A 23,930-nucleotide genomic window follows, 5' to 3' on the forward strand; every position below is an offset into this window, starting at 1 on the left:
ATTGTGTCAAAGGGCAAAACTGTTGGATTGAATTAGTGTGATCTTCTCTAGCCATTATAGATTAGACTGAGAGAGAGCCTAAAATATATTCCTTCTCCTGGTCTTATTGGCAAAATATGGGACCTGCTTTTTTTCTGGTAAGGAAAACTCATATTTGAGGCTCAGCACGAAGCTGTCAAATCATCTCATCGACTTACCTGCCTCCACTTTCGTCTAGGCTGGGTCTTATTATGGTCTGTGCCACTGGGGTTCTTAAAGTCCTGAGCAGGATTTTCACTATGGAAACGTTGTGTGGCCATTAATTCCTTCCCTCATCCAAAATGGGTGCACTTTATCTGTGGCTCATTTTTGAGTTTATATCCCTGTCTTTCAAAGTTGAGCTCCTCTATCAGTTCTTAGGATTATCAGTTTGGGCTGAGACTACAATGATTTACTCTGAATCTGCTCTCTATCATTTTTACAAGTGTTTCTGTTCCTTTTCCATGCCCCAAGATGTGATGTGACTGGAACCACAGTTTGTTTTCTTGCTCCTGTGCCTCTTAACTAAAGGTTTTTTTAGTGTTGAGAGGATTAGCAAATTCCTTTAAGTCTCTTTTCTGGTCACAAAACCAGAACCAAAACAGTACTTTTCTTCCAGACTTTTGTTCATAATTATGCCAATTGGACTGTTCTGCTGCTCCTTAATCAACCATGGAAATAACAATAAAGTCTTTGTCATTTTTTCTGACATATATAAGAATGGAAAGTGTTACACTGAGGATATTTTGCACATTTTCACACTGTGTCCTTGAAAATATGATTGTTCATCTGATCGGGCTCCTTGCCATTTTGGTGAGGTGGGAGGGAGGAAGGAAGAGAGAGAGAGAATATGAGAAAATAAATGTGTGTCTGTATATGTATATATAGAGGATAAACCTGGTTAGACACATGTAGTACTTCATAGTTAAGTGGTAAAGCTGCCTAGAGATATAGGACATTTTCCCAGAAAACCTGGAGAAGAAATAGGTCTGGCTTTTCTCTTCTCCTGCATTTTCCTTTTGAAACAAGCATCTCCTTTAATATTGTTTTAGAGTTGAGAGAATTCCTCAACAGCATGGCCTAATGGAAAGAACTCAGGCCTGGGAGTTAGAGGAGCTGGGTCTAATAAAAATAATAATAATAATATTGATGGTATTTGTTAAGCACTTACTCTGTGCAAGGCACTGTACTAAACACTGGAATAGATACAAGCAAATTGGCTTGGACACGGTCCCTATCCCACGTAGGGCTCACAGCCTCAATCTTCATTTGACAGATGAAGTAACTGAGGCCAAGAGAAGTGAAGTGACTTGCCCAAGGTCACACAGCAGACAGGTGGTGAAATTAGAACCCATGACCTTCCGACTCCCAGGCTGTGCTCTATCCTCTCTGCCACACTGCTTCTCTACTACTTATCTGTTGTGTAACCTGGGGCAAGTCACCTAACTTCTTTGGATCTCAGTTCCCTCAACTGAAAAATGGGGATTCAGTGCCTGTTCTTCTTCCTGCTTAGAATGTGAGCCCCACATGGTAGTTGATTGTCTTGTATCTAGCCCAGAACTGAGTACAGTGCTTGGTACATAATAAGTCCTTAACAAATACCACAATCATTATTAATAATATTCTATATAATGATCCTGCAAAACTCCTGTAGCTGCATGTGTTGAATCCCCTTCCCCCTGTTCCCCTAGTAAGTGTTCAAAAACACTGGAAAGAGTACCCAGAGTTGGTTGGCAACAGCAGTACTTTTTATTCATTCATTCATTCATTAAGTTGTATTTATTGAGCACTTACTGTGTGGAAAGCACTGTACTCAGCACTTGGGAGAGTACAATATCAATAGACACATTCCTTGCCTATAATCTAGAGGGGAAGACAGACATTAATATATATAAATTACAGATATGTGTATAAGTGTAGGGGGGTGGGGGGGGATGAATAAAGGGAGCAAGTCAAGGTGACACAAAAGGGAGTGGGAGAAGAGGAAAGGAGGGCTTAGTCAAGGAAACCCTCTTGGAGGAGATGTGCCTTCAATAAGGATTTGCACAGGGGGAGAGTAATTGTCTCTAAGATATGAGGAAGGAGGGCATTCCAGGACAGAGGCAGGACATGGATGAGAAGTTGGCGAGATAGGTAAGATCAAGGCAGAGTGAGGAGGTTAGCATTAAAAGAGTCAAGTGTGTGGACTGGGTTGTAGTAGCAGAGTTGAGAGGTGAGGTAGGAAGGGGCAAGGTGATTGAGTGCTTATAGTCTCTAGTGGAAAGAGCACAGGCCTGGCAGTCAGAGGACTTTGGTTCTAATTCTAGCTCTGCCCATTGCTTGCTCTGTGTCTTTGGGCAAGTCACGTAACTTCTTTATTCCTCAGTTTCCTCAGCTCTAAAATGGGGATTTAATCCTCCTCTCTCCGACTTAGACTGTGAGCCCTATGTGGGACAGGGACTGCGTCCAACCTGATTAGCTTGTATCTACCCCAGAATTTAGAACAGTGCTTGTCAAATAGTAAGTGCTTAAGAAATAAAATAATAATAGTAGTAATTCTGTTCCAAAAGCACAATATGATTCTGCTTGAAGGCATTCTGGCACAGTACCTCTTGATGTTTTGGCTAATTCACAGTTACAGTATGACATTATATTTCCTCTCTTCCCATCTGGTTCCGTCCAGATCGCCTGCTGAAAAATCATGCTCTGATAGGGATAAATGTATTGTGACCAATTCAGCCCTTGTTCTCTGAACTAAGCAGCAGGGTGAGATGTCCTCTTCCATCCCTTAGACTGCACACCCAGCTCTTCCCCAATATCTTGATTTCAAGGTCAATTGTGATGCCCAAAAAGATTGACTCTAGGAGTTTTGTTTTTGCCTTTGGAAGTGAAGATTGATGTAGGCATATAGAGGGAAAGTATGGAGGATTGATTATTGATTGAACAAATGCACAGAGTGAATTTCAGATCTCATCTTCCACCCCAGAAGGTCAAGGCCTCACAAGAGCTCAAGGTTGGGGACCACTGGCTTCTAAAAGAATTAGGTAGAGAATGAATAGGTAAGAGGTGGGAAGAATTGGTCTCTGTGGCTTTCTCTAATTCACTTGCTTATAATCCAGTAAAACAGTTCATTTCAGCATTTCCAAGCTGCCAAGTTAATATGGTAATTGAAATTAATTGGTTTTGATAATTATGAAGTGCTTTCTATGTGCCAAGCACTCTGCTAAGTGTTAGGAACGATGCAAGATAATCAGATCAGACACAGTCCCTGCCTCACATGGAGTTCATAGTCTCAAATGTCTTAACCCCATTTTATGAATGAGAAACTGAAGTTCAGAGAGACTGAGTGACTTACCCAAGGTCACACAGCAGACTAGTGAGGAGCTGGGATTAGAACCCGGATTTTCTGACTCCTAGTTCCGTGCTCTATCCATCAGGGCTTACTCTCCTAGGACTTGTTGGAACAACTGAAATATTGGCCAAAAATGTTTTTATAATAATAGTAATAATAATGATGATGATGATAGTATTTATTAAGCATTTTCCCTGTACCAAAATCTACACTAAGCACTGGGATGGATATAGATCCTGTCCCACCCGGAATTCACACTCTAAGGGGAGGGAGAACAGGTGCTAATGTGGACTAATGGTAAAACCATGGGCCTGGGAATCAGAGGATCTGTGTTCTAAGGCTAGCTCCACCATTTACCTGCTTTGTGACCTTGGGTAAGTCACTTCACTTCTCTGTCTCATTTAAACCCCATGTTGCAGATGAGGGAAGTAACTGTACTCCCTCATACTTAAACTGTGAGCCCCATATGGGACCTGAATATCTTGTATCTTCCCTAATGTTTAGTATAGATAGTCCTTGGCACATAGTAAGCACTTCATTCATTCATTCATTCAATAGTATTTATTGAGCGCTTACTATGTGCAGAGCACTGTACTAAGCGCTTGGGATGAACAAGTCGGCAACAGATAGAGACAGTCCCTGCCGTTTGACGGGCTTACAGTCTAATCGGGGGAGACGGACAGACAAGAACAATGGCAATAAACAGCGTCGAGGGGAAGAACATCTCGTAAAAACAATGGCAACTAAATAGAATCAAGGCGATGTACAATTCATTAACAAAATAAATAGGGTAACGAAAATATATACAGTTGAGCGGACGAGTACAATGCTGTGGGGATGGGAAGGGAGAGGTGGAGGAGCAGAGGGAAAAGGGGAAAATGAGGCTTTAGCTGCGGAGAGGTAAAGGGGGGATGGCAGAGGGAGTAGAGGGGGAAGAGGAGCTCAGTCTGGGAACGCCTCTTGGAGGAGGTGATTTTTAAGTAAGGTTTTGAAGAGGGAAAGAGAATCAGTTTGGCAGAGGTGAGGAGGGAGGGCGTTCCAGGACCGCGGGAGGACGTGACCCAGGGGTCGACGGCGGGATAGGCGAGACCGAGGGACGGTGAGGAGGTGGGCGGCGGAGGAGCGGAGCGTGCGGGGTGGGCGGTAGAAAGAGAGAAGGGAGGAGAGGTAGGAAGGGGCAAGGTGATGGAGAGCCTTGAAGCCTAGAGTGAGGAGTTTTTGTTTGGAGCGGAGGTCGATAGGCAACCACTGGAGTTGTTTAAGAAGGGGAGTGACATGCCCAGATCGTTTCTGCAGGAAGATGAGCCGGGCAGCGGAGTGAAGAATAGACCGGAGCGGGGCGAGAGAGAAGGAAGGGAGGTCAGGGAGAAGGCTGACACAGTAGTCTAGCCGGGATATAACGAGAGCCCGTAACAGTAAGGTAGCCGTTTGGGTGGAGAGGAAAGGGCGGATCTTGGCGATTAATATTATTATTACTAGTAATAATAATAGAGGTATTTAATCCCCATTTTAGAGATGAAGAAATTGAAGAACAGAAAAGTTAAGTGATGTGCCCAAGGTCACACAGCAGGCAAGTGGCAGAGTCAGGATTAGAACCCAGGTCCCCTGACTCCCAGGACCATGTTATTTCCACTAGGCAAGGCTGCTTCCACAGCATGTTTTTGAAACAATTCAGAGATTATAGGATCAAAATGGAGATAGGAGCCTATCCAGTTGTTCCTTAGTAATCTTATGCCTTCAGAATTGGTCACAATAAAGAGATTAATGGAATTAGTGGGGAAGAAGAGATGGAGTTATTAGGGAGAGAAGAGAAGATCAGAATTCAATTAAAGGTCCTTTCCTTTGTCGTTAATTAACTTCATTTATGGACAGGTTACCTGCAGGTGCTGATCCCTTAATCAAGTCAAAAACCCAAGGCATTAATAGCTATAAAGCAGAACCAGCAGAGGGGAGAAAATGGGCACTACATGCAGATAGGTTTGTCCTGACTTTACCTTGTTCTCAGTGCCCAAGAAAGGACTTTGCTCAAAAGGTGGAGAATTCCATTCAGCTTTTAATCAGTTGTATTGGGTGAAAAATCACTTTTCACACCTACTGTCTACCAACTCTGATGTATTGTACTTTCCCAAGCACTTAGTACAGTGCTCCGCACATGGTAAGCCCTTAGGAAATAATTCTGAATGAATGAATAAATGCTGTGCACACACCCAGTAAGAGTTCGATAAATACAGCTGATGATGAAGACCCTCATGGTGTCTGGAAAAGTTTTTAATCCTTCTCTATCTGAGAGCAGTGGCCATTTGAGTCTGCCTCTCCTCTATCTCCTTCCATCCCCCCTAAACTAGATTGCAAATTCCTGGAGGACAGGGATCGTGCCGACTAATAATTCTACTGAGCTCTTTCTGTGCCCTCAGTAGGTGCTCAATAAATACCACTGACTGCAGGTAAACTGAGTTGCTGTTCTCCAAGGAATTGTTATTGTTCACCAAGATCATTCTGCTTTTGTTCTGGATTCTTTTTTTAAAACCAGTCTTTAAAACCAATCTTATTTTTATGAATGAAATTAGTTTTCCCCCAATGCAGTGTTTTACACATCGAACCTACCGAATATTTTACTTATGTGAGCAGTTATCTCAATTACTTGCTGTCTTTTAGCAAGCAGAAGAGACTAATGAACATTTCACTACCAAAGAGCTAACGCTGCAAAACATTCTAGACTGCAAGCCCGTTGTTGGGTAAGGATTGTCTCTATCTGTTACCAAATTGTACTTTCCAGTGCTTAGTACAGTGCTCTGCACACAGTAAGCACTCAGTAAATATGATGGAATGAATGACTATGAGAAGCATTAATGGTATTTGAATGCCCACTGCATGCAGTGCAACACAAAGAAGCAGCGTGGCCTAGTGGATAGAGCATGGGCCCGGGAGTCAAAAGGACCGGAGTTCTAATCCTAACTCCTCTATTTGTCTGCTGTGTGACTTTAGGCAAGTCACTTTACTTCTCTCTGCCTCAGTTACCTCACCTGTAAAACAGGGATTAAGACTGTGAGCCCCACGTGGGACTTGGCTGTGTCCAACCTTCTGTCTACCCCAGTGCTTAGTACACTGCCTGGCACATAATAACTGCTTAACAAATATCAATAAATAAATAAATAAATCAGACCAAGAGTCTTTTTCCCTGCCCACAAGGAGCTTACACTGTAAAGGAAGAGACAAGAGCCATTTCCCCAGAGTTTCTACAGTTCATTCTTCTGAGGATACGCCTTCGCTACCTGTTAATGTCCTACTGGCCCAGCAGGAAATCAGAAGTCAACAAAATTCATTCCTGCTTTGGTAGCTCCAGAGTAATTATAGTCTTAGTCATGTTATTCCTTTGTCAACATTCAAAGCGTTAAGCTCTAATTTTCTCCCATTATGAACAATCTAATTGGCAGTGCACTCTATTCCAAACAAGTAGTCTTGTGGACTTTAATTCTTTCCATAGAAAGAATGATCCAATCAAATAGTCTCATTACTAGAAATAATTAAACATAATCACAAATAGAGTGTCACCTTAAAATCCTAAGAATATTTGAAACCAAGGTGAAATGAAGATAAAGCTCAATTTGTTATGATAGCTATGGCAGAGAAATGCCTGGTTTTTAGTATTTTTGTTCTTACGAGGATAGCCCCTTGCATTAGTGGTGGTCAGGGATAGCGTCTACCAACTCTGTTGTATTGTACTTTCCCGAGTGCTTGGTACAGTGCTCTGCACACAGTTTGTGCTCTCCAAATACCACTGATTGGTAGGTTAAAGGAAATCTTCTCTGCCCAAAGTGCAGCGGAGTGTGTTGGTCATGTACAGGTCTTTTCAACCGTCCTCGCACACATGGATCCAAGCATGACATGGAGAAGCAGCATTAGGTAATGGATGGAGCACGGGCCTGGGAGTCAGAAGGTTATGACTTCTAGTCCTGGCTCCACCACTTGTCTGCTCTGTGGCCTTGGGCAAGTCACTTAACTACTCGATTAGACTGTAAGCCCGTCAAACGGCAGGGACTGTCTCTATCTGTTGCCGACTTGTTCGTTCCAAGCGCTTAGTATAGTGCTCTGCACCTAGTAAGCGCTCAATAAATACTATTGAATGAATGGGCCTCAGTTACCTCATCTGTAAAATGGGGATTGAGACTGTGAGCTCCACGTGGGACAGCAATAGTGGCCAATTCAGTTTGCTGGTGTCCACTCCAGTGTTTAGTATAGTGCCTGGCGCATAAGTGTTTAATAAATACCATCATTATCAGTATTATTATTATTACTTCCCTTCCCTGGAACATCTAGGCAGGACTTAGGGCTGTTGGATCTTGACCATAGTGGTTCTGCTGTGGGTCATTTCCAGGACACTGGGCCCATGAGAGACCAGCAAGGGACCAGGACTGACCCAATTTCCCTTTTCTTTGGAGATGACCTTGGCCTAGGCCTGTTCTGGTCTAAGCCCTCACCTTTGATGTGGGAGAGAATCAGACTGGGCCCGGGAATGGCAGAGAAAAGCAATTTGCTTGGCTACATTTTCTTTAGTACCAGAATTCCCTTTTCTTTCCTCTCAGACACATTCTTGAGTGCTCGGATGAAGCTACCGTCAGTTGATTCTGTTCTTGTCTCTCTTTTAAGCAGTCACTAGCAAACAACCGACATATGTGAGGGGATGTCAATCAATCAATCATCAATATTGAGCACATACGCTGTGTGGAGAACTGTTGTACTAAGCGCTTGGGAGAGTACAATATAATGGAGTTGGTAAACATGTTCCCTGCCCACACGGAGTTTAGCACCTAGAGGGAGATGACTGTGAAGTCCCACAGCCCAAGATCATAACGATCACCATCACTGGGTTTAGGATCGTGGTGATCACCACTAGTATTAGCATCCTCACAAGTGCTGTGCGTGGTGCTGAGCCAGGAGCTGTATCCATCAATTTACTTCTGATCTCCTCACTGTGGTATCTACCCTCCTCATCCTTCCATGCTGTACATAACAGAGTGGGAAAGAAACAGCTTGGTTCCAGAAAAGTAGGATTAACCCAGCATGCTAGTTCGGAGCAAAGAAAGAACTTGGCCCCAAACTCGGGTGTGAATGGATGAATAAAAGTACTGCTGTACTGCCTACCGTTCGGGCCGTATCTGAAACCAAAGGTTCAATTGCTCAGATTTGCCAGCGGTTGGGGTTCGATGGCTTTTCAGTGTGATTCCGCAGTGGTGGGGTAACGGATCCCGTAGGTGTTGATCTTAACCGCAGCAGGGTTTATACCTCAGGATGGAATGTCTCACGTATTTATCTGTTGCGGTTTCCTGTGGCAAAGTTTGATCTGCAATCCATGTTATGTTTCTTTGTTTTCTGTGTATTGCAGGCAGCATAGTGTACCTCGGGATGATGGTGGGATCCTTCTTCTGGGGAGGATTGGCAGACAAAGTGGGAAGGAGGCAGTCTCTCCTGATCTGTATGTCTGTCAATGGATTCTTTGCCTTTCTTTCATCATTCGTCCAAGGTTATGGCTTCTTTCTCTTCTGTCGCTTGTTTTCTGGATTTGGGTAAGAGTTCCCCTCTCCCCCTCCGCCTGTGAGATTTTCAATGTCTTGTTTATCTTCCATTATCTTGTGGGTTTGTCTTTTTAAAATCCTCAGGCTCTCAGACAGCAACAAGCTGCTCTGCCACCACCACTGGCTGGTTCTCTTGCTCCCCCCTCCCCAGCCCTAAAAATGGGGTGGGGGCACAGCAAGGGTCTGAGACTGAAACCTGGCTGGGTTTGGGCACTGGGGGTAGGAGGCTAACCGGGCTCTAAATCGCTCAGCTCCGGTGACAGTTTTCTGCAGGTACACAGACATAAATCAGGGGTTTGTAATAGCAAATCTTCACAACCTGGTTTAAATATCAGAGAAATAGCAACAGCATTGACTTTTTTCTTCCCTGGAAGACTTTGTCATGGCTCGATCTGTTGTATTCAGTAGCCCATTCCAACTGGGCAGCAAGGGAGGATGGTGTAACTCTTCCTCCTGGCAAAATAGGTAAGGGAAAGATAGCCATCTGTCCATCATGTCCTGACGATTTTAATTTCAAAGCTCAGGGAAGTGGTTGTGGCTATAATAACAAAGACATGATCCTGAGTGATGTTCTTGGATTTTAAAAAGAAGAAAAATTAAGATTTCACCCAATCAATTTTGATGCCTTTGATAGATCATGTGTAAGAGACAGAGTGAAATTGTGTATTTACATCAGGTACACTTATATAGCAGCATTGAATTCACCATAAGAAATATACTCTGGGAGTGTTCGTTGCACACACAAAGATCAGCAGGTGCTGGAATTGTTTTTGTCAAATGTTCCACATAGGGACTTCAGAGCAAAGTGTGTAAAGTGTGACTGCAGCAACAGCTTTTCCCAACTGATTCTTTTTTAGTGTCTTAAATAAAAGGACATTTTAAGTAAGTTTTTCCAAGAGATATATGCAAACTTCTTTAGAAATCATGGTTCTTCTTGTCTCTTGAATGCAACTCTACTAAATTTTCTATTGCAACATGAAGCAGGCTACATCCCAGGTAAGTTTATCCTGATTGTAATACATATGGAAACCACTTCCTCTTTTTGATATGTTTGTGATTTATTTATTTTTTTGTTCAAACGTCTTCCAGGTATGCAGATCTCCTTTTTTGTTTAACTTTCCTAATTCCACTTTGGTCTAGGGTCCCAACTTATCATTTTGAGGTTGGGAGTGTGAAAGGGGAGGGACTTTCCCGGGAATCAATGGGCAGGGATGAGTTTCAAAGAGCCAATAATCAATCATTGGTATTTATTGAGCACTTACTCTGTGCCGAGCATTGTACTGAGACTTAGAAGAGTATAGGACAAGTGAGAGTACATGTGAGAAGCAGCATGGCCTAATGGAAAGAGCACAAGCCCAGGAGTCAGAGGACCTGGATTCTATTCCTGGCTACGCCTCGTGTCTGCTGTGTGGCCTTGGTCAAGTAAATCACTTAACTTCTCTGTGCCTCAGTTACTTCATCTGTAAAATGGGGATTAAATCCCCCTCCCTCCCACTTAGACAGTGAGCCCCATATAGGACAGGTACTATGTCCAAACTGATTAACTTGTATCTATCCCAGCACTTAGAACAGTACTTGACACGTAGTAAGTGTTTAGCAAATACCAAAGGTATTACAATAGTTAACAGACACACTCCCTTCCCTCTAGTTCCTTATAATCTTGTGGGGAAAGACTGACACGAAAATAGATTACTGGTAGGAGGAAGCAATAGAGTTTAAAGATATTAATCTACTAATGTATCAGTTGAGAGTTTACCATGTGCAGAGCACCGTACTAAGCATTCGGTATATTCATAATGGTGGGGCAGGAGAGGGGTGAATTCCTAAATGTTTATGTGACATGAAAGTGTTGAAATACTAGGGATCTGAGTGAGTTAGATGAGAAATTAATCAAGGAAGAACTCCTGGAGATGTGATTTCTAGACTGTAAGCTTGTTGTGGGAAGAGAATGTGTCTGTCTATTATTGTATTATTCTCTCCCAAGTGCTTAGGACAGTGCTCTGCACAGAGCAAGCACTCAATAAATATGGTTGACTGATTTTGAAAGGGTCTTAAAGGTGGGGAGAACATTAGTGGGCTGGATATGAAGCAGAGAGTGTTGTAGGCAGAGGGAGGGCATGAGCAAAGGGTTGACTATGAGAGAGATAAGAACGAAGTACAATGAGTAAGTACACTTGAAAGGAACAAAGTGTGCGAGGTGGAGTGGGAGAGAAGCAAGGATAAGTAGGATTTTTTCAGTCTTAATTGGAAACTCTCAGATCTTTTCAGAGACTTGAGATGAGCAAGCCCAGAAGTGGGAGAGTTGAAAGCAGGGAACAGTTAGAAAGTAAGCGTGGGAGGAGCCAGGAGAGTGAGCTAGGGAGTAGCAGATGAAGAATTGATGGCTAAGATCGGAGCATACGAAACTAGCTGAATATTTAACATGTCTGCTTATGCAGTCTTTGCCCACTGCCTATATGTGTCATAGTTTGAAAATGAAGAAAAGCTAAAATGCTCAGTTAAATGTTGTCATAGCCTTTTGCATTTTCGTGCTGGGAGTATTTTTCTTCCCCTACCTCTTTCCCTACCTCCCCAGCTAGTAAATCTGGGCCCCCATGAAGGCAGTTCTCTAAAGCTGGGATTCTAGATGTCCAGCCTTTGGATTAATGTCACTGCAGTCACCATATGAGCCTTTGCCCAAACCGGTATCAGCCTTAAGGACTGATTAGGAGGGCTGTATATGGATTCTTTTCTCTGAAAGTGAGGGAAGACCGATCTTACTCTGTGTTTCAGACTGAAAGATCAACTTGGCTTTGTGATTTTCAGCCCTCTCAGCTCCCAGGTGGAGCTGATGGGTTTTTTTTTTTCTCCATCAACCCAAAGGAGCCCAGCTGACCAAAACATATAAAGGTCCAGTTGCCAGATATTTAAATGCCAATTTACTTCAAAACACATTCTGTTTGCCATCCACCAGGCTTCACAATTGCTCATATCCAAGCACCTGTCTGTCTCATACCCTCCTAAGTGAATTTTACATTGAGTAATGGGCACTCCCACCCCTTCTTGGTTAGAGAAAATTAGGAGGATGGGAAATGGAGTTGCCCCCATATGTTCATTTTCATGTGCCCCAGAATTAAATTATTGGTTTCCAGTCATGGTTAATTGCTGCCATGATAATGTGTTTTAATGCTGATCTGGGTCAGACACAGGGGACTCGTACAGGCGAGCTGGAACAAAGAATGGAGATCAGATGATTAACTATATATATATAATAGCAGCTACCCAGGAGTAAAGCTTAAGCCCGGTGTGGGCAGGGAATGTCCCTCTATATTGCTGAATTGTACTTTCCAAGCGCTTCATACATTGCTCTGCAAATAGTAAACACTCAATAAATATGATTGAATGAATGAATTATTATTTGCTGTTGTTGGTTACAGGACAAAATATGTCACATCTTGGGTTGGAATTGCACAACCCCAGAGGAGGAGCATTTCCTTAGACTTCTTAATCAGCCTTAGAAATAATAATAATAATAGTAATGATGTAAGCTTATAAATTACCACAGTTCCCTTTGGGGATTTTTGTTTTTTGTTTTTTATTTAAAAATAGTAGTAGGAGGCTAGTGGACGTTTTTGATCCAAAAGCTGTTTTTTTGTCAAAGTGACTTGAAAACAATGTTCGTATGAAGAGACACAATGGTGGAAGCAAGCTAACAGAGGAAACATTTTTTTCTGTATCCTCAATGCCCTTCATTTAGCAGTGGGGCTGGAGGAGACAGAAATTTCTCACTGAAAAGTTTACAGGTAGTGTAGATTCCAGTTAAGCATGCTGTCAACCTACCATTAATTCCTACCTAGAAATGATCAATCCATTCGATCCAGTAAGAACAGTTTTTAGGTTAATGTAGGGTGAATCCACCTTTTGACAGCCACTTAGTGTTTAACAGTGGAACTGGATAATTGGAGGATTCTTTCCCAAGCCATGCAGAATTTCAGATTACTGTCAGACCTGCTTTGATCTACTGTGGCCTCCAAATGCTCTCTCTTGCACACTGTCTCTCTCGCTCATGTATAGACTCGGTTCTGTGGTCTGGAGGAACACAGTTCTTACAAAGTGCCACTTCTTATTGAGACATCTTGATTCCTTCGTCCTGTGTTAAAGTTGAACTGCAAACAGCTGGTTCTGAAAATTGCCATGAAATCTGGCTGGCGATTAAATTTCCCTCTTGCTTTATTAGCTGCTACTAAGCAAAGATCCAATCTAATACTTAAATTCCCCCCTCCTTGGGAGAGTTAACACATTTTCTTGATGTGCAGTGACTGAATCTCTGCTCTGTCAGCGTGGGCATGGATTTCACTTTGCCACCCAAAGCTCTAAGCTTATTGCCAATGTTAAGTTCATTAATTAAAAAAAATTTAAAGTACAAAATTGTTGGTACTTTCAAAAATTAACATTTGCACATATTTATGTTGCCACAATTAATAAAAAACACCCTTGAGAGCTCATCATGTATTGTCCCTCTCCCCTGCCTGCCTGTTTGCTCAATGCATTTCCTTGCCCCAACAGAACTGCAACTGACAGGGAGGAGATTGCGAGTCACTCATGCTGCCCAAGCCACGGCAGTCTGAGAGAGGGAAATCAAGATATCTGATCCCCATTTTATAGTTGAGGAAACTGAGGCTTAGAGAGATAAAGTGTAAGCTCGTGAGGGCAGGGAACATGTCTACAACTCTGCTACATTGAAACTCTCCCAAGAACACACTACAGTGCTCTGCAATAAATTTGACTGGTTGATTGATTGAAGTGACTCACACAAGATCACATAGCAGGCCAGTGACAGAACTTGAATTAGAACCAGGATCTTCTAATTCTCAGTCTGTGTGCTTTCTACTGGGCTTCACAGCCCTCCCATTGAGCTCTTTCCTGTCAACTCCAGTTGATGAGAGAAGCACCTCCTTTTGTTAAGTATTTCATGCCCACATCAAAAACAGAGTTTCTCTGTTTTAAATATTGGAACTTGTGACACCTGATAAAGTATTTCCCCTATTTAAGTAATGTGAACCATAGAACCAGCATTTTAATTTTTTTCGGTAGTGGTAGCAGTGTACTTTTGAGTGCCAAGAAATGTTGGTGGAGTCACATCAAGCAGGGAAGAAACATTGCTTTACTCTTCTCCTTTTGGGGATGATACTTAAGACACAGACACAGAAGGGGAAAAAAAACCCTGCTAAATTGTGATAAAATGATGTGCCAAGCCAAGTGCGGAACTAAATGCTGGGGTAGATATAAGATAATTGGGTCCCACATGAGGATCGCAGTCTAAGTAGGAGGGAGAACAGGTATTGAATTGCCATTTTACAGATGAGAAAACAGAGGCACAGAAAAGTTAAGTGACTTGCCCCAGGTCACATAGCTGACAAGTGGTGGAGTCCCCCACAGTGTAGGTGTACAATGAGAAGTAGCAGACTGTAAGTTCATTGTAGGCAGGTAATGTGTCTGTTTATTGTTATATTGTATTCTCCCAAGTGCTTAATACAGTGCTCTGCACACAGTAAGTGCTCAATAAATATGATTGAATGAATGAACAAATGAATAGGGAGAACATTCCCAAATTTACTAACAGTAAGAATCCTAAAACTCATAATGAAAGCGCATGTTCTAGGGAAGCCAACTTTGTGGGGAAAAATTCCTTTCAGGACCAAGAAAAGTGTTTCTATGGGAAGTATTGAAAGAGGAGTGACGCTCTGGTGGTTGCCTCTCCTTATGGCAAATTGTTCCCTTGGTAAGGTGAGGAACTGGTTTTGAATGTTCGGATCTCTCCACGGTGTTATCATTAGTCCACTCTCCTTAATAACATCTTGAGGATCAGTAGTAAAGCATTTCAAAGGCAGATTGCTAAACTAATACCTCATCCTGGGGTTTTTTCATGGGCTTACAGATCTGACTACTCCAGCATTGGAAAGGGAATTACTTCTGGATTTTTGAGTTCTCTACGGTTGCTTCCAAATGGCTGTTTTTCAAAGAAGTCGTGCAAAAATACCCATCTTGAGAAATGCAAATTGTCCTTTGGAAGCAAACTGTGCTCTGTCTAAGCCATAGGATTTAGTGTAACTGTTCCCCTCAGGAGCGACTTTGTTGACAGTCGGATGGAAATGGGTGTTCTTTCTTCCTGCCCCCTCCCTGGAGTGTATTAATCTGTGTTCCAGAGGGCATGATATAGCTTATGTTCAACTGGGTCTTGGCTAATTGCGATGAAGGTGTAATTGGGTTGTGGCCACAGTTCCCAGAATCATTAGCAGAATCCATAGTTGCTGGGGACTGGATCTTGATGATTCTAGTTAACTTTATTGTTCGTTTTTTGGGGGGGCGTAAAATGAAAATAGGAACCACTGACATTTTGCAGCCTCACACTGAAGTGGTACTTTTAAAGGGACTAAGGGCTTTCTGGGACTCTCCCTTGAGTGGATCAGAATAATTCCTCCTCAATCTCTTCCCCAGAAGGAGCCATCTTGGACCATGGAGGGCTAGCGGGACCAGCATTTCCACCCCCAAGATTTGCTGGGGCCCTGGAGGCTTTAGTCTACCATAGGGTACAGGTTACAAGCCAGGGTTCAGTTCAGTTAACTCCCCCATCATATTTCTCTGTATCACATAATGCAAGAAACACTCTGAGAGAAGGTAGGAGTATGGTGAAAGTGTTCTGTATGGCTGGCTAAGCCCTCCTCACCAAGAGTATGGTTTTTATCCCATGAGTATGGTTTTTATCCCCTCTGGCTCAGCAACCCTACAGCTAACCAGAGACAGCTGGTGGTTCTCAGATGCCAGGCAGTTCTCCCTTGCAGCCAAATATTAACCTTGCCAGGAAGGAGGTATATCGCAGGAAGGGAGGGGTGCGGCAGGCTAGGACAGGGAAGCCAATCTTTCTTCTGAGGCCAGTGCCTCTAAATCAGTCAATCAATGATATTTATTGAGTGCTTACTGAATATAGAACTCTGTACTAAGCACTTGGGAGAGTACAACAGAGTAAGTAGACCCATCTGCATCCTCAAGGATCCTTCAATCTAGTGAGGGAGACAGACATTAAAATAAATTACAGACAGTCTAAAGATATATATGGAAGTGCTTTGGGGGTGGAGTACCCAAGTGCTTGGCGGGGTAATGGAAAAATAGAGCCTACCCTCTTCCTTTGCTGCTTGCCAAGTCATCAATTAATCAGTGACATTTACTGAATACAGAGCACTGTACCAAGCTTGGAAATGTACACCAGAAGCAAAATATGTTCCCTGCCTTCAAGAAGCGTAAAATCTGATGGGAAACTAGATCGTTATTTAGGCTGTAAGCCCTCTGTGGTACAGGGACTGATTCCAATATGATTATCTTGTGCCTATCCCAGAGGTTGGCAAAGAGTAAGCACTTAACAAGTACTATGATAATAATAAGCTCCTTTATAGCAAACTGTTTGAGAAGTTGCTGCTTTTAAAATTCAGATATTTAGGTGCCTTCCCCATGTTTGTAATTTTCCATTTCCTTCTTTCATTCATTCATTCAATAGTATTTATTGAAAACTTACTATGTGCAGAGCACTGTATTAAGCGCTTGGAATGTACAATTCGGCAACAGAGACAATCCCTGCCCAATATGGGCTCACAGTCTAAACAGGGGAGACAAACAGCAAAGCAAAACAGAACAAAACAAAACAAAATGACATCATCCCAGCACTTAGGATGGTGCCTGGAACATAGTAAGCGCTTAACAAATACAATAAGAAAAAAACCCCACGTCTTCTGACTCTCACTCCCATGTTCTTTACAGTAGTCCATGATGGGGTGGGGTGGAGGGAGCGTATTTGGGGTAATAAAATTCACTGGAGCTGGTGGAATATGGCAACAGGCCAAAATGTCACCAGGATTATCTTTCCTCACCCAGATGATCCCCAGTGCTGATTCATTCCAGCTTTAAAGCAGGTGCGACCCTGGCAACCTGCCCCTCTAATGCATTTTGTGTCTCTCGCTAGGATCGGAGGGTCTGTGCCCACTGTGTTTTCCTATTTTGCGGAAGTGCTTGCCCGGGAGAAGCGAGGGGAACATTTGAGCTGGCTCTGCATGTTCTGGATGATTGGAGGAATCTACGCCTCGGCCATGGCCTGGGCCATCATTCCTCATTATGGTAAGTAACAAGCCATTTGTGATCAGTTTCCTAGGATGTTGTTTCATAATATTAGTTTTGATTGAGTGCTTGCTGGGTGAGAAGCCGTGTGGTAGATACAAGGTAATCAGGTTGGACACAGGTCTTGTTCCACCTGGAGTTCACAACCTAGGAAGGGGAGAAAAGAGAGACCTTATCCCCACTGTAGAGACAAGAAAACTGAGCCCAGAGAGGTTAAGTAAGCATGGCCTATGGTCCCCTAGCAGACCAATTACAGAGATTAGATTAGAATCTGGATCTCTTGAATCCCAATCCATGTTTCCCCCCCAAGTACAGCATGATGATTAAAATTGGCCATGTTTTCCAGGGAGAGGTTCTAGACAGCTGGAAATGATGGTTCAAGAGCATTAAGTCATCTAGTGTGTTCCTCTCCTCTTACCACTTCTTAAATATAATTTGCATAGTCATTTTTAAGGGTCCCCTCATCTCCCCGATTCTAGCATTAACCTTGAGAAACTGTTGGCGCTTTTGATCCAAAGTTTATAATTACCATAGAATCAGGATCTTATTGCCTTTGAAGGGTATACTTCAGAGTCATGGGGAAAGGGTTCCAAAGAGGGATATAGATTGCCCTTAACCAATCATGGAACATGGGAAAATGTCTTCCCTTTCAGATTCTGATCAGTTCTCAAACTCTCAATGTTGTACTCTGTGGCCATTTGGCCTGCTGTGGAGTAGAATGGATTTATTTGATCACAGGGAATCCCTCCTATCTATGGCCATTTATTTGAGCCCCACTGAAAGGCAGAAGGAGCAAAAGGCATTGGTGGCTAATGCGAAGGCAGGCCTGGGGAAGCAGCACTAAAGTCTTAATACACTACATCATCCTCCTTACTGGTGTTCCTGCTTCCAAATTCTCCCTGCTCCAGATATGCTGCTTAGATCATTTTTCTTAAATGTCAGTCTGCACAGGTCTCTCCACTCTTCAGAAACCTTCAGTGAGTGCTCATTCCTCTTGGCATCAAACAGGAACTCCTGACCATTGGCCTTAAGGCACTCAATCTGCTTCCTCCCAATAAGTATGCTTCTGTTAATAATAATATTGTTACTGTTATTAGGATTAGGAGCCATGTGGCTGAGTGGAAAGAACACAGGCCTGGGAGTAATAGCACTTGGGTTCTAATCTTGACTCTGCTCTGGGTCTGCTGTGCGACCCTGGGCAAGTCACTTAACTTTTCTGTGCCTCAGTTTCCTCAACTGTAAAATGGAGATTCAACACCTGTTTTCTCTCCTACTTAGATTGTGAGCCCCCTGTGGGTTAGAGGGACTGGGTCCAACTTGATTACTGCGTGTCTACCCCAACAGTGCATGGCATAGGGTAAGTGCTAAATAGAAAAGTAATGATCATCATTCTCAGTTCCCACTACCTCTGGAACTGATTCAATAATAGCTTACAGTTTTCATCTGGACATAGTGTCTGTGGACCGAGCGTCAGAGAAGCAGCTTTGTTTCACACTTCCATTTCCATCAGCACCTCTCAGCTGTGCAGCCGCTGTGTCTGAGAAATGAGCTTCCCGTAAATGCTCTCTGTAAATGCATTAAGAGTTTCAGCTTCATCGCAAAGAAAAGAGTATTGATTTGCTTCTGTTGACCTTCCCCCACTGTTCTTATCCCTAGCAAGGGTTTTGAGCTTTTCTCCTACAGTATGGTGTGTTCAACCAATCCAAAAGCTTGGACTGACTCCCAAACTATTCTGTCAGAGGGGGAGGGCATGAATGAATGCACCAGGCTAGCAACACAGGCCCCGTAAATGAGATGGAGCAAACCGGCCAGGGTACAGGAGCCAGGTACAACTGCATAATTTCTTAATGATTTCAAGATGCAGCGTGGCCTAGTGGATAGAGCATGGGCCTGGGAGTCAAAAAGACCTGGGTTCTAATCCCCCCTCTGCCACTTGTCTGCTGTGTGACTTTAGGCAAGTCACTTCACTTCTCTGGGCCTCAGTTACTTCATCTGTAAAATGAGGATTAAGACTGTGAGCCCCATGTGGGTCAGGGACTGTGTCCAACCTGAATAGCCTATATCTACCCCAGCGCTTAGTGCTTGACACACAGTAAGCGCTTAAATACCATCATTATTATTTTCCAGCTGGGAGGTAAAGAAACTAACCAGAAGGAGAGGAATGACTGGTGGTGAGGTCTGATATGTTGTTTCTCAAGGCTAGAAGAGATCAGAATTAAGTTGGGGGCATCATCTGGCCTTCTGGAGCAAGCCTAAACTAAGTTTGATATTTTGCATTATTGACAAAAACAGTTGTTAAAAGAAAGGAAATATTTTTAGTAAGGTTCAAGAAAAAAAGACAGAGCTGCAGATTATTCCTTGAAAAATCGTGACAAAAAAGCATACCAAAACAGAGGCGAAATACATAGATGCCAGTAAACACTTCGGTGGATTAGTAAATCCTGTTCTCTTAACTGACACTTCAAATTACTTTAGGCATGATGGATGGTGTTTGAAGAAGAATTTGCCAGTCCTGACCAACAGGGAAACTTATAGTAGGAAAGAAAGAAGTGGAAATAAGAAATGGGGGGAAAAAAAGCATTGCGAAGGCCAAGAAAATCCATCCGTACAAGAAAAAAGGACAAAAGCCTATCCACAGATTTTGTGTACCTGTGATTAATTTTATTTGTATTTTAGTCACTCATTCTATCCTGTTGAATTTGTTCTGTTTTATATTATATCCTTGTTTTTCATTGTTCTCCCACTATTAGTAAGTCATTTTTGTCTGTCTGGATCCTCAGTAGAAACTCCAGCAAGGCAGGGGATTTCTGTTAATCTTTCCTCGTTGGTTAGTACAGTGTTTCATACTCAACACATAATAATAATTAATAATTATGGTATTTAAGTGCTTACTATGTGCCAAGCACTGTTCTAAACGCTGGGGTAGATATAAATGAGAAGAAGAGAAGCAGCGTAGCTCAGCGGAAAGAGCCTGGGCTTGGGAGTCCGAGGTCATGGGTTTGAATGAGTCACGTGGGACAACCTGATTACCCTCTATCTACCCCAGCACTTAGAACAGTGCTCTGCACATAGTAAGCGCTTAACAAATACTAACATTATTACATTATTATTATATAAGGTAATCAGGTTGTCCCACGTGGGGCTCACAGTCTTAATCCCCATTTTCTGGATGAGGTAACTGAGGCACAGAGAAGTGACTTGCCTAAAGTCACACAGCTGATAAATGGAGGAGCTAGGATTAGAACCCAAAATGGAGGAGTTAGGATTAGAACCCACGACCTCTGACTCCCAAGCCCATACTCTTTCCACTAAGCCATGCTTCTTCTTTAATTAGGAATAATACAGTGAAGGAAATAGTTTAGTTAAATGAGATTGAGATATACAAAAATTTGGTATGTTGACAGGCAGAAATGTTTTAGGGATTATATTTGAAATGTGTACATGTTGTTTTTCTCTATCAAGCCAGTTTAATTCAAAATACCTAATTGGTACCCAGGGCTTGCCTCCTTCCAAAAGAATGAGAAATATAAAATTGGAAGTCAGTCACCGTGGGATGATGTATCTGTTGATGTGTTTTGGTTTTTCTAAGGGATATGTTGCGCATGAAGTGTATGCTTTCCTATTTCTTTGCTGGCAGATGCATATGGTACATTTCCATTAATTTTGCCTCCTGTGGGCTTATTTATCTCTTTTGGCATCCAAGTTGATATGAGAGATCCGAGAGAAGCAATTTGGCTAGTGGAAAGAGCACGGGCCTGGTAGTCAAAGGAACCTGAGTTCTAATTCCAGCTCCGCCACTTGTCTTCTGGGTGACCTTGCGCAAGTCACTTCACTTCTTTGGGCCTCAGTTTCCTCATTTGTAAAATGGGGATTAAGACTATGAGCCCCATGTGGGACAGGGACCGAGTCCAACCTAATAAACTTGTATCTACCCCTGTGCTTAATAGAGGGCTTGGGACATAGTATTTATTTTACAAATACTGTAAAAAAAAAAAAGGTGGGTCAGCAGCTTTTTGTTTGGGTAAAATTGGACAATGTGTGCATTTAAGAAAGAAGGTGATCTTCATCTCCGAAACAGCATGTGGCCAGCAGCCATGGCAGGGCAGAGTTAGTGCTGCAGTCCTGAGAGTGAGCTCTCTGGCCAGAGGAAGCTAATATGGGTTTTTCCTTTATTAGCATTAAATAGAAAATGTTCCATTCACTAGGTCCTCGAGTTCTTTTAGCCTTTAATGAATTTGCTTAATAAACAAAAGTGAAAGTGTCTTCATGAGTGCCTTTTGGGGTATGTCCTCGGAGGTGGAACTGGATAAGGGAATTAAAATCTAGGAGGTCAAATCACCCAAACTAATAGTAGTAGGGATTGTGGTAGCAGCATTTATTGAGCACTTGCTTGGTGCGATGCACTGTACTAGATGTTTGAGCGGTGCAGAATTACCAAGTGATAGGTTCCTTTTCCCTCACAGAGGTTATTCTCTAAGGCAGATCAATGGAAAAATGTTTTCATCTAGAGTGGTCAAAATAATTTAAGTACACATGCTGGTACCTAAGGTGCTCAGAAATTAACTGGGAAAACTTATTGAAAGAAGCGGGATTTTAGGAGGGATTTGAAGATGGCGAAGGCTATGGACTATCTGACGAAGGAAAGGTGTTCCAAGCTTGGGGAAGACTGTGTGAGAAGACGGAGAGGGGAGAATCAAGAGTGAGGTTCCATGAGGAGGTTGGCTTAGGAGCAAAAAAGGACAGCAAGTTGGGGAATAACAGTTGTGGAGAGCAGATGGGTACAGTGGGGTCAGATAGTAGAGATCCTTGAAGCCAGTCATGAGGGGTTTTTGTTTGATGTGGAAACCCCTAGGAAGCTGGTGGAGGGTTTTGAGGAGAGGAGAGATGTGGGCCAAATGATGCTTCAGGAATAGGGTCTGTGCAGTAGCATAAAGTGTAGATTGGAAAGGGAGAAGGGCTGAAAGTTGAGAGATCAATGAGGAGGCTAATGGAATAGCCTAGCCAGGCTCAGGGAGACCAGAGTCTGTACCAGGATGATGACAGTTTGCGTGGACAGGAAGGTACTTGTAGTTCTAGAGAATCATGTGATCGCACACTGGCCAGAGTGCTGGAAGAGCCCCAAGGCACTTATGTGCAGATCCCTATATTCTGCCTTTTCCTTTATCTGTGATTTGTTTTCATGTCAGTCTTCCCCTCCCAACTGTGAACTCCTTGTGGGCAGAGACTGTGTCTTCCTACTCAGTTGTATTGTACTCTCCCAAGTGCTTAGTATAGTGCTCTGTGCACAGAGTACTCAGTACTATTGATTGACTGATCCTACTGCCTGGATCACTGACTCTAAAAGGAGAAAACTACTTTTCTCTTCTCTGCTAGCCTTTGCTCTCCCTGCCATCTCACTTTGACTTTGGAAGACGTCTTGTGCATGTGGGAGTTTGAAATCAGGAGAACAACTCTTTCTTCCCCTCTGGTCCTCACTTTCAAGCTCTCCTTCCTGCCCTTCTACCTCCTTCCCCACCCAGATCCTGGCAAGCCAGGTGGCAGATCTGTCCACAGCTTTTACTGCTGAGGGAGGCAGCATGGCCTAGTGGCAAGAGCGTGGGACTGGAAGACAAAGTCTGGGCTCTAATCCCTGCTGGCCTACTGTGTGTGTATGTGACCCCAGGCAGGTCACTTAATTTATCACTGCCCCAGCATCTCATCTGGAAAATGGGGGTAAGATACATCCTACCTTCCTCTCCTCCCTCTTCAACTGTGAGCCCTAACAGCACTTATCAATACTTTGGGCCCACAGTGAGTGTTTAATAAATAAATGATAATCACCCTTATTGTAGATGTGGCCTTTTGAAAGGACCAGCTTCGTCACTTCTCTCCCTCATCCCTCTTTCTTCAGAGCAGCCCAGCTGGGGCCTCACTCACCCCTGGAGTCCCCCTGCCCTCTTTAATCGTTTCCAGTAGCTTTTGCTGGTAGTCAGGTTGGGAGAAGAGATTGCGTCTTTGCCCGTGTGGCAGGATGTGATGAGGCTGCCCACCCCAGCAGCAGGTAGTAATTAAATAAAAACCAGGAAAATGCCTCTCCACCAGTTCCCACTGGGTTCTGTGCCCAGAGTTCCTCAGGCCCTAGTGGGGGGAATGGCAAAAAATACGATGAGTAACTAAAGAGTTCTCAGCTGCACCAAACAGGGGCCACCTTCTGGATGCTGGCACAGAAAGCCAGATTTATCCAATGTGCTGGATTTCTGAGAAATCTGTTGCTGCTTCTCTTGTCTGTAATGTTTCCAAGCTGAAAGGAAAGAGTCCCATAGCACTTACGTTCAGTGTTTTATTCCTATCCTCAGCACTTGTGTTCTGATGTGTAATTATATTTGTATTTATTTGGATTTTCATTTGTTTATTCAATTACTTTAGTCTGCCTTTTCACCCCGATAATAGTTGAATTACTTTTTGTTACATCGTCTTGTACCCATTATTTGAAATTAATTTTACCTGCTGCCATCCCCATTAGATTATTGAGGACAGGAAATAATAATAATAGTGAATTTAAACGCTTTCAGTATACCAAGGACTTTGGAATACAAATATGTATAGGGAGGGATAACAAGTATTTATTTTTTCCTCATTTTGTAGATGAGGAAATTGAGACACGGAGCAGTTAAATGACTTGCACGAGGTCATGCAGCAGACAAGTGGCAGAGCCACAGTTAGACCCCAGGTCCTCTGACTCCCAGGCCTCTTTCCACCAGGCAATACTGCTTCTTTCTTCTACTGTATTTTCCCAAGCACTTAGTACAGTGTTCTCTCAGTAAGTGATCAATAAATGCCATTTATTTATATTTTTTTTTATTGCAAAAACAGAAGTAATATTT

General features: G+C 43.0%; 1 protein-coding gene across 2 annotated transcripts in view; it reads left to right on the plus strand.

Annotated features, from left to right (window-relative positions):
* Nucleotides 1–23,930, plus strand: part of SV2C (synaptic vesicle glycoprotein 2C) — a 115,535-nt gene that overhangs the window by 42,328 nt on the left and 49,277 nt on the right. For both annotated transcript variants that reach the window (XM_029066913.2, XM_001512640.4), the window contains 2 exons: nucleotides 8,733–8,913; nucleotides 16,916–17,067. In XM_029066913.2, coding sequence (XP_028922746.1) covers nucleotides 8,733–8,913; nucleotides 16,916–17,067 — 333 coding nt within the window. The remainder of the gene's footprint in view (nucleotides 1–8,732; nucleotides 8,914–16,915; nucleotides 17,068–23,930) is intronic.

This window comes from Ornithorhynchus anatinus, chromosome 1 (assembly GCF_004115215.2).
Source record: "Ornithorhynchus anatinus isolate Pmale09 chromosome 1, mOrnAna1.pri.v4, whole genome shotgun sequence".
Taxonomy (NCBI): Eukaryota; Metazoa; Chordata; class Mammalia; order Monotremata; family Ornithorhynchidae; genus Ornithorhynchus; species Ornithorhynchus anatinus.